The sequence below is a fragment of the Xenopus tropicalis genome, chromosome 8 (assembly GCF_000004195.4).
Source record: "Xenopus tropicalis strain Nigerian chromosome 8, UCB_Xtro_10.0, whole genome shotgun sequence".
NCBI lineage: Eukaryota > Metazoa > Chordata > Amphibia > Anura > Pipidae > Xenopus > Xenopus tropicalis.
The window spans coordinates 87,261,777-87,272,577 of NC_030684.2; the positions used below are offsets into that span (position 1 = coordinate 87,261,777).

At 37.9% G+C, this 10,801-nt stretch overlaps 1 protein-coding gene across 2 annotated transcripts in view; it reads right to left on the reverse strand.

The window, feature by feature from the left end:
* Window positions 1-10,801, reverse strand: part of trip11 (thyroid hormone receptor interactor 11) — a 59,986-nt gene that overhangs the window by 22,890 nt on the left and 26,295 nt on the right. For both annotated transcript variants that reach the window (XM_031891661.1, XM_031891660.1), the window contains exons 10-14: window positions 8,637-8,828; window positions 4,113-7,103; window positions 2,484-2,624; window positions 879-1,072; window positions 553-716 (exon numbers count right to left, since the gene is read on the reverse strand). In XM_031891661.1, the coding sequence (XP_031747521.1) occupies window positions 553-716; window positions 879-1,072; window positions 2,484-2,624; window positions 4,113-7,103; window positions 8,637-8,828 (3,682 nt within the window). The remainder of the gene's footprint in view (window positions 1-552; window positions 717-878; window positions 1,073-2,483; window positions 2,625-4,112; window positions 7,104-8,636; window positions 8,829-10,801) is intronic.

Here is a 10,801-nt window from a genome sequence, read left to right on the forward strand (position 1 = left end):
CCAAAACAATGCGTAGGCCTTTGCACCGGCGATTCCCTTTGTTGCTGGTGGAAAGGAATTTCGGAGAGATAAGTTTACTATGCTAACTACTGCTACTAATCTATCCTTCCACAGAATTACTTACTGCATCTTCCCCCCTCAACAAGGTGCAGTCCATCCCAGGAATAGCCGGCCACTTCCAATAACCTGTCTACTCATTCTACCACATGCTGAACCCAAGCGCCAGGGAAGCAACATAAAATGGCATGTAAGGACCTTGCGACAGAACACCCTCCACACCTTTCTAATAAATGAGTCCCCTATAATTATAACCTGCCTGTGTCAAGCTCTCTTATACAGGGCATGGAGCTCTGAGGTGACTTCCACTCTCCTCGTAATTTACAATAGCAGGTATATTGTTATAAAGCACAAGTTTCAGTGAGCCATGTGACCAAATTTACATCACTGATCAACAATTATAACTATTCATCATATCATTTACAGGAAATTTGTGGCTCACATATATATACATACCAAATAAAGTGTGTGTGAGCCTACCTAGTAAATTCTTACCTTGTTGAAATTGCTCTAGCACCATCTGTAGGTTGGCGAGGGACAGTGCATATTGCTTGCACTGCTCTTGTGAGAGATTAAACTGAAGTAAAGCTTCATCTCTTTGCCTTGATGCCAGGTTCAGTTGCTCCTGCAAAGACTCCACTTGCATTGATGCTTGGTGGCTAATTAAAAATTAAAAAATATGATAAGTTGTGATAAGTGTGATAAGTTGACACAAAAACAAACAATCAAAAAAGCTGAGTAGCCTAGAGATGTTATTTTAAACAAGAACTGCATGAGCATTTTGATCAAATTTTCATGCATAACCATCAAATATTAATTACCTGGCATTTTCAACAGCACTGGATGAGGACAGCAATTTGTCTTCCAAACGAGATACTTTTTTTCTTAGCTCTGTCTCTCTGTCCTCGGCAGCGACTGCTTCCCGGGTATAACTGTCTTCCATCTCCAGCAGGTGATTTCTTAATCTATCTAATTCCTGATTTAACCGCTGCTCCTTGTCTCGTAGATGTTGAACCTAAAAGTATGAAGTAAAGATTTTATATTAAAAATAGTTTATTTACAGTCTGCAATAAAATGATAATTTAATGTCTTTACCATTTACTTATAATGCTGTACACTGTATCACTGTAATAAAATTTTCAATTATTCTCAATTTTTATTTATTATTTAAGGCAGCAATTTGAACGTCAGAACAGGTGTTGAACAGTAAAAAGTTCAAAATAAAGGTCTGTATTAAACAATAATAATGACATCAATGCCTAAGAGAATAAAATTACCATAACAACCAGATATGTCCAGCTGCAGGCTGAAATAAGACAAAATATCAAAAATGGCATAAGAGTTATATGAGAGATCTGAATAGAAACAATAAATACTTTGTCTTTGTTTTGTTACAGTTCACAAAACCCAAAATATATACATTGCTCATTGTTTTGCCATCAAACATATAGCAAGTGATACACACCCAAGTATAAAAGTAAGAAATCCACAGAACTGAACTTATATCACAGATCATTTCACAATGGATAAATTATGACAGAATGACAATATCTTCCCAAATTTTTTGAATGCCTTTTTTTTTACCTAAGGGAAATGTGGAACAACCAACTGGTTGCAAAGCAGAGTGAACTAATTTTCACATTCTTGATTCTGTAGTAAAAACGAGGGACAGTGGGGTAGGGGTGAAAGAAGCAATTTGGATAGGTACTGGCAGAGATACAAAGAAATGTAGATGGACTGCTAGATAAGTGACTTTTAAACTAGGGGTGCACCCACCAAATCCGTCGTAACAGATCTGGGCGAATACCAAACATTATCTAAATGCTAATTTGAATATTTAAATTAGGCAATAGAATGGTTAAAGGGAACCATGTGCGCAGCATATACATATGACAAAAAGTCACATGATTTTAAGGATTCGGATTCACTTCAGCAGGCACTGGATTCCGGCCGAACCCTGCTGAAAAAGCCTAACTTAGCTAAATCCCGAACAGAATCCTGGATTAGGGCCATCCTTATTTTTTTCACTAATAGCAACATTAATACAATGTTTGGATGAGACACCTTTTTTTCTTTCAATGCCCCCAGGCAGATACATGCGCAATAGAGTGAAGAGGTCATTTTTGTTTAAGTTTGACTTTTTATGCTACTGCGTATGCACAACTGTGAGAATGAAGATGAAGCAAGAAGAGGTTTGCTCCGTGGTGCTCGCTGAAGAGTACCTCAGGACAGTGCAGATCTCTCTAACCCGGAGCAATGGCGGGGTATCAGGTAATTACAAGCACTGGGGGGTGCCCCACAGTGATTAACCTTTTATTTCTCCTTTCTCTGTTTGAAAAAGAGTAAAGGTCCCCATACACTGCTAATGGCTTTGGCAAAATACAACTAAAAGTGAAGGCTCAGCTCCATGCTTTCATTTTACATACCTCATTTTGCAAAGATACGCTTTCCATTTGCTTCTGCTTCAGGACCAACATAACTTGGTCTCTTTCATGCTGAAACAAAACTGCCTTTTCTTGCATTGATTTCACTTCATTCAGCAACTGGTTAAGTTCTCCAGCTTTGCCCTGTTTAAAAAAAATTGCCCAGTCCATAAACATTTTAACTATGAAACAGACTTATACAGAAACTATGACAGACCTTATGATTTAAGGCATCTTCATACTTCATACATACAAAACAACTCATCAGTATAAAGATGAGGAAAAAAAGATTCTTCATCCAGTATTGTGATGCTCTATACATACTATCTTTAATATGTACAATCCTTAAATATTAATTATGGCCTAGACCCCTGTGAATCGCTTAGTTTGTTTGCCCCACATGCTTTACTTCGCGAGTAACCCGCTTCTGAAAACGTTCCCTATGCGCATGCGCACTCCTAATCTCTCAGCATCTTTAGAAGTTACTAAAGCTCACAGGCAAAACACACTTGTTTAGGTGCATGTGTTGTGTTCTTGGTCTTGGACAAATCATTCAGTGGAAGTGGCATTAAACTCTGTGTTTTATTACTAGCTGCAGGGAAAATTGTGTACTACAGGATACAATGGTATGAGCCTATACATTACTTATAAGGAGGCCCTGTCTGATGGCAATATATCACTTAGAAGCTTTCTTGTTCTTTAATAAGTCAGCATATCTTACTGAGGAGTTATGATTAACTGCTCTTTAAACAGCTCAGATTAGGGGTACAAAATGTATTAGCACACAACCCATTCAGAGGAAGAAAAAATCAAGCAGCCTTCAAAGCCCTTGAATTCCCTTTAATCCTGACATTAAGAGGTATTAGACAAATCATTATGCTTCTCAAATTCTCTACACCATATTCTTTTTGCTATATGGCAGATTCTTCCTGTAATGCACCCAAGAATAAAGGAATACAAATATCATGGAATCGACTTAATTAGTGATCAATATTGTAAGCCCATTTTTCTTGGCAATGCTCAATAGCATTAAGCTGTACACCCATATTTCTTATACATTATTTAAATCTCCTTTCAGATTGTAAGATCTTTTAAACAGGGCCCTCTTTACCTCTTGTTCTGGTTACGCATTGTATGTAAAGCTGTATGTTAAATGTATATACTAGTTTTTTTCTACAGGGCTGTGGAACATGTGGGCAATTCATAAATATGTTATAATAATCTATACATGTTCACAAAAACTTCTGTATAAAATTTGTCTTTGCTCACTGCATTATTTTATCATTCAAGACAACTCTGCCATGAACCTTAGATGGGCAAAGCAATCCAAAGGCTGTAGCAAAATATTGATCAAATGTAGATTCTGTATGGTTGGATCCTGTCTTAGGTGGATATTGCAATTTCACAAGGACCTTAATTTAAGTGCTATTTGCAAGCTAGTGTAAGCTTCAGATCCTATAAGCCTACATATCAGAGTGGTCTGTGCTGGTCTAAACACCTCAGAAAAACACTTATAGCTGGTTCTATAAATTTTGGCAAAAAAAATGTTAGCATAGAACACTTTTATTGTTACCTATATAAAAATACCAATTGGACAGTAACATTTAGTTTGATAATTATAAAGGCACCAACCTGTTCTCTCTCTTTAAGAAGATTTTCTAGGGCAGATGCTTTCTCTTTCATTGAGGTGGACTCAAATTCTTTCTCTCTCAGCATCATGGAAAACTGCATGTTTGTTTCATGTAAAGCTCTGAACTCTGTTTCCTTCTCCATACCTTTTGCCATTATTTTTTCATTTTCCTCCTTCAGTTTACGAATGTCCAGCTCCAAAATTAGAGTTCGTTCTTTGAGATTTGTGACTGCTTGCTTCAGCAACTCATTTTCATTTTCTTTGCTCCTAAGGTTCTCATTTACAGAATTTAACTTATCCCCTTTTGTTTTTATTAAAAGGTCCTTCTCTTTCAATGATTTCTGTAACTGCTCGTTCTTCTCCTTGACAATTCTCAGCCCAAGAGTGCTTTCCTCCTGACCCTTTCGACCCTGTTCAGAAACTGAAGCTAGTGAGTCTGACAGTCTTTGGTTATTTTCCTGAAGTGTTCTGATAATGGCCTCCTGTTTCTGAACTTCCATCTTAAGTCGTTCACATTCCTGTAAAACAGGTTTGATCTGATCACTTAATTGATCATTACCTACAACTGCTAAACTTTCTGAAACAGAGCCAGTAGAAGTGGTATTAGACTGAGGATGAACCGTTTCAAGTTTACACAAAAGAATTTCCTTACTACTGTTTAACTGCCCAATACTGTGCTGTACATTACTCAGTTCAACACTAAGGCCTTTTAGTTTTTCTTCATTCCGTTCATAGCTTTGAATTAGACTACTGTAGTCCACTTGGAGCTTAGAACTGGAATCACTATCCACTGCAATTTGTCCCTGAAGCTTATGAAGCTCCTCTTGAAGGTGGGCAGATTCATGTTGCATATTTTGAACAGTGGTCATCACTTGTTGCTTCCATTCCTCCATTTTTTTAACTTGTTGTTTCAGTTTATCACGCTCCTGCAAAAGTTCCTCAAACTGGTTGCTGTTGACACTGCCAGGTTCATTGCTGTTTCCTGAGGTGGATGTCTGGAGAACAGTGACCAAAGTCTGGCATTTCTGACTCAATGCATCTATTTCAATGTCCTTCTCCCTAATAATTCTGGATAAGTTTTGAATAGTCTCCCTAAACATATCTTGGGTGCTACCCTCTTGGGTATGTGACATTCTTTGGTTTTCTTCTTGCAATTTCAGTAGTGCTGACTCTTTAGCAGCCATCACATCCATAATTTTATGATATTCTGTTCGGAGTTGACTGTTCTCTCTTGTCTTCTCACTTAAGACTGCTAGCACTTGCTCTCTCTCCATTGCATATGCTTGCAGCTGTTGCTGTAAATATACTACATCTTGCATATAAGTTACCGAAGAGACTCTTGCATGTAGAGTTTGTATCTCTAAGTCTTTCTGCTGAATAATCTGAGTGAGTTTGGCAACTTCATCTTTTGACAACTGATCAATTTGCTTTGACAGAGTACTGTTCTTCTCATTAAGAATTTTTATCTCCATTTCTTTCTCTTTAATTCCCTTTACCAGCCTTTCAATCTCTGCTTTGGACAAATCATGTTTTTCAACCCCATTTTCCCCATTCATTGTTTGTGTTTTGGTATCAGGTAATATGACAGAAGACTGTGTGTGATAAACATGCTCACTTTGTAACTGCGAACTGATCAGCTCATTTGTTTGCTGCAGACTGGAAATCTCGCTGTCTTTTTCAGAGAGAAGCTTCTCGTATGTATCAACCGTTTGCTTTTGCTGTAATTTAACCTCATCCATTTCCTTTGTCTTTTCTTGCAAAGTCTGCTGAAGCTGCATGGTGCTGTAATTTTGTTTTTCAACTGCTTTTTTCTGGAGTTTAAGTTCTTCTTCGTAACTGTTTCGAACTTTAGTTAGTTGCGTTATCTCAGCTTCAAGTTCTGTAATAATATCTAAAGTTTTTGGTTCAACAGCTGCTTGAGATCGACTCTGCTGGTCCTTTAAGCGTTCTATCTCTTCCTTTAAGTGGTTGTTTTCTTCTTTCATGGAAGCAAGGCTTTTGTCTTTTTCTTCAATATTCTGTCTTAAAAGATTACGTTCTTTAGATGTTTTAGACAACTGCTCAATCTCCTCCTGTAATTCAGTGTTTCTTTCCTTAAGTTGCTCGACAAATGTCTCCTTCTCTTTTAATAGTTCAGCCAGCTGTTTCTGTCCCACTAAGCTGCTATTTAGAATTTCCTTGGTTTCCTCATAATCATTCTCTATTTGCTCTATCATTCTTTTGCTTTCTGCTAGTTGAAAATCTCTCTCTTGATTGAGTTTTAAAAGGCGCTCATGTTCCCGCTGCAGAGCTGATGTGTCCATTTTCTGGGCAGCAGACAATTCTTCTATAGTGTGTTCATACTTTTGAGCTTGATCAAGCAGCCTGTTTTCACTTTGGTTAAGCTCAGTTTCCAGACGACATTTTTCCATTCTCAATGCCTCTATTATAGTCTTTTTTTCAAGGGAATCTTTGTTTTTAGTTGCAATTGTTTCTTCAAACTTAACTTTTGTTTGCTCTTGCGTAGACAGCAACATTTCATTTTCCATCTTCAGATCACATATAACTTTCTCTAATTCTTCTTTTATTTGGTTGATCTCTGAAAGCTCTGTAATTAATTTCTCTGGTTCATCCCCTACTTTACTTGTGTCTAAGGATTGAGGAAGAGATTCTATTCTAGAAAGTTGTTCTGTCACTTGCTTCAGCTTTTCCTGAAGTTCTTGATTTTCTCTTTTAATGCCAATATTAGAATTTTCCATAGTTTCAAGCTTACTAATTAGCTCTTGCACTTCAAATGAAAGCTGTTGATTTGTAACTTGCATAGTGTTATATAATTCTAAACTCTGGCTTAGTTTATCTTCCTGTATTCGGAATTTTATTTGTAAATCTTTATTTTCCATTTCAGCATCTGAAAATTTCTTTTTTTCATTTTCTAACTGCTCTTGTAAATGGGTAATGCTTGTTTCCATTTCATCTCGGTGCTTAGACAACTGCTCCTTCATTAACAGAAGATGCTGAGGGGAAAAAAATAACTCAGGATGAACAAAGCATAAAGAATTTTAAAAAACCTTTTTCATAATATTAATATTATTTCAAATGAAATCAAATAAACCATATTTATAAGCAGAAATGAACTGATATTAGCGGATATGACACTGACCTATGATGTGGCCATAGAAATATTGTCATGCACAAAAAACATAGTAGTGGGAGCTGGCATAATGTTTGCTGAATCTAAAAATCTAAATCTCTGCTGCAATAAAAATCCACTTCCCCACTGTTATAAGTATTTGCAGGAAAAAGTCACAGAGATATACAACTGCCCTTTACATGTAAAAAGTTTTTACATGAGAACTGGACTTGAAGTGCACAGTGAAAAATTTTCAACTTCCTCATTTATGTGACAAAAAGTCACATGATTTTAAGGATTCAGATTCCGTTCAGCCAGAGGCTCTAAATTGATTAATATATATATTAGAATTTAAAGCATTAACATCTTGTACCACAGATTGTAAATGAATACAGGATGCAGTCCCTAGTTATTCTAATACTCCAAACAAGACAATGTGGGTATTCTACTGTACAGCGCTGCGTATATAAGTAGTGCTTTATAAATAAAGATATACATACATACATTTGAGCCTAAACAATACAATGTGGGTTTTTGAGCCCTGTTTGTTGAAAATGATCAATTAGATCAACATTAGAGTTCACTGTTTGACAAATATACTTCTAAAAATTCCATAGGGATGAATAGAGAGTGGGTGAATTGTTCTGTGGCGAGTTCTTATTTCACACTAAAATCAGTAGATTCTTTTGTATTATGTGATTGATCTGAAGATATTGGTGAACTAAAAGTACAAATATAGGAGGGGAAACTGGATGTCCCAGGAAAAAAACTGATTGTCCCCCTACTTCCTTAATCTAAAAAAGCAACATATCAGAAGCTTTGTATATCTCAAAAAGGGGTCTGGGAGGACACCCTCTAGCCACAAATGCACCAAATAAAAAGATCCCAAAGTAATTAAAATGAGAGCATATATGTTAGTCTAAGAAACTGACCAGCCAGTATGTTGGGTTTTATATGTGAAGGATGAAATGAAGAAGCCTGTAAATAGTTTTTGCTGTCCACACCTTTCTAAAAAGAGTTGATAGAGCCTGCACTACTCAATAGCTGAATTTCAACCTGTTGGAAACTCCTTATAACTTGTCCAAATTAATAGTAAATCATCAATATAGTGGTATAGCCCATAATACCAAAGTATTTTCTGAGGGGGTTACAGTTATTTTATAGGCATTTTGCTCCCGCCAGCCCATGTGAGTTCGGTAATAATGCTATATTGTTTTTGTGGCAATGCAATACTTATAGGGCATATGTGATTGCAGTGTAAGAAGGCTTTTACTAAAAACTTAAAGTAAAAAAAGAGAAAATTTGCCTTGTAAAAGGAGATTCCATCACAACTCTATTGACACATCATATCCGTAAATCCCATTACAGCTTCCCATTATACAGAAAAATTGTTTTAGAATAATATATTTTTTTTTACCTGCATGGCTTCCTGATTCTGTTTGTCAAGCTCTTCTAGTTCTGCAGACAATGACTTCTTTTCTTCATAATTATCCTTTACTTTTAATTGGCTTTCTTCAAGCTCTTTGCTTAACTGTTGTAATTTTAATTCTAAATCAGAGTCCCTGTTAGCAGCAGATTGGACAATGTCCAGTTTTCTTTGTAGTTCTTCCTTAAATTAATAGATACAAAAATGTTACAGTTAAACAATTAAAAATAACATGAAAAGCCGGGCAACTGTCTCACTAACAAGAAAAGCAGTGCTATACCAGAATCAGCGCGTTTTTGAGCAGGGGGACAAGAATAGCAAGATACTAGCCTACCTCTCCAAACCCCAAAACAACTCTACAGCGATACCCCACATTCACCAAGATGACGGCGCGCTTACCACAGAACCCAAGAAAATTGCACAGCAGTTTGCCTCCTACTACAAGAACTTATACACAACCACAACCACCTACTCTACGACACAGCTAGCACAGTACCTAGCAAGCATACCCATTCCACAAATAGCCCCACCAGATAAGGCATATTTAGATGCCCCGATCACAAAGCAAATGGTTGCCGAGGCAATTGCCACCCTCCCCTCAAATAAGACACCAGGCCCGGATGGATTACCTTCCAACTGGTATAAGGTACTAGCTGAATACATCCCCTCTAAACTGCTAGAAACTCTACAATATGCCTATAACAATCAAGCCCTACCTGCATCCTTTGCGGAGGCGTTAATAGTGGTCATTCCGAAGCCGGGCAAAGATCCATCCCTCTGTTCCTCATACCGCCCCATCTCCCTAATTAACACAGACGCCAAAATTTTGGCCAAAATTCTGGCGACAAGGCTCCAAAGGGTGGTTCCCGACCTGGTCCACCCGGATCAATCAGGCTTTATGCCCGGGAGATCCACTGATATTAATTTAAGAAGGCTCTTTACCAATCTACAAATCCCTCACTTAGAGACTGATACCAGAGTTGTTGCCTCCCTAGACTCAGCCAAAGCCTTTGATTCAATTGAATGGGGATACCTATGGGAGGTCTTGTCCGGCTTCGGCTTTTGCCAAACATTCTTAAAGTGGATCAAGTTACTATACCAGCATCCCACAGCAAGAGTCAGAGTAAATGGGATTACATCTCCCCCATTCTCACTGGAAAGGGGGACTCGCCAAGGCTGTCCGCTCTCACCAATATTATTTGCTCTAGCAATAGAGCCTCTAGCCATACTGATTAGGAACTCACCGGAAATTAGAGGCCTTACATATGGTAATATCCACGAAAAATTATCGCTATATGCAGATGATTTGCTAATATACCTTGCAGATCCCTGACCTCTCTACTCCAGCAAGTGGACAAATTTGGACACTACTCCGGTCTGCGAATCAACTGGGATAAATCAATCCTTTGCCCTATAGATCCTCTTCAACCACAACCAGTAATACCCAATATACCTTTAAAATGGGCCAATCAATTTAAATACTTAGGAGTCTGGATAACTACAGATCCTACTAACTATATACCACTTAACCTAGACCCCTTGCTGTCTGATCTCAAAGCCCGACTGACCCAATGGTCCAAGTTACCACTTACACTCTGGGGCCGCATAAATATAGTAAAAATGATATACCTTCCCAAATTTTTATACATACTGCACAATGCCCCAATCTTTATCCCTAAAACCTTCTTTAAGAAACTTAACCAGATTATCCTACCATTTATTTGGAACAATCGACCCCCCAGAATGGCCTGGACAAAACTATGCGCTCCACTAGCCGAAGGAGGCCTAGCCCTCCCCCACTTTTACCATTACTTCTTAGCTTCACAAATACACTACCTACACTGGTGCTTCATTCATGACCCCTACAATCCAAATCTGCAGCTCCAGGCAACACTACTTGGCTCCCTGGAAGGATTACGCAACTTTCCTTACTGGCATCTTAAAGATACAGCCCCATTGCCAACAACTTTAACTATTCCGCATAAAGCCTGGACCATTGCACTTACACTATTCAAACACCCGCCACCCTTACTTACATCTAGGCTTCCACTCTGGGGCAACCGATATTTACCACAATGTAGGACACTACACAATTTCATATATTGGCCCCGCCATGATATTAAATACTTGGGAGATCTTATGGAACACTCAACCTT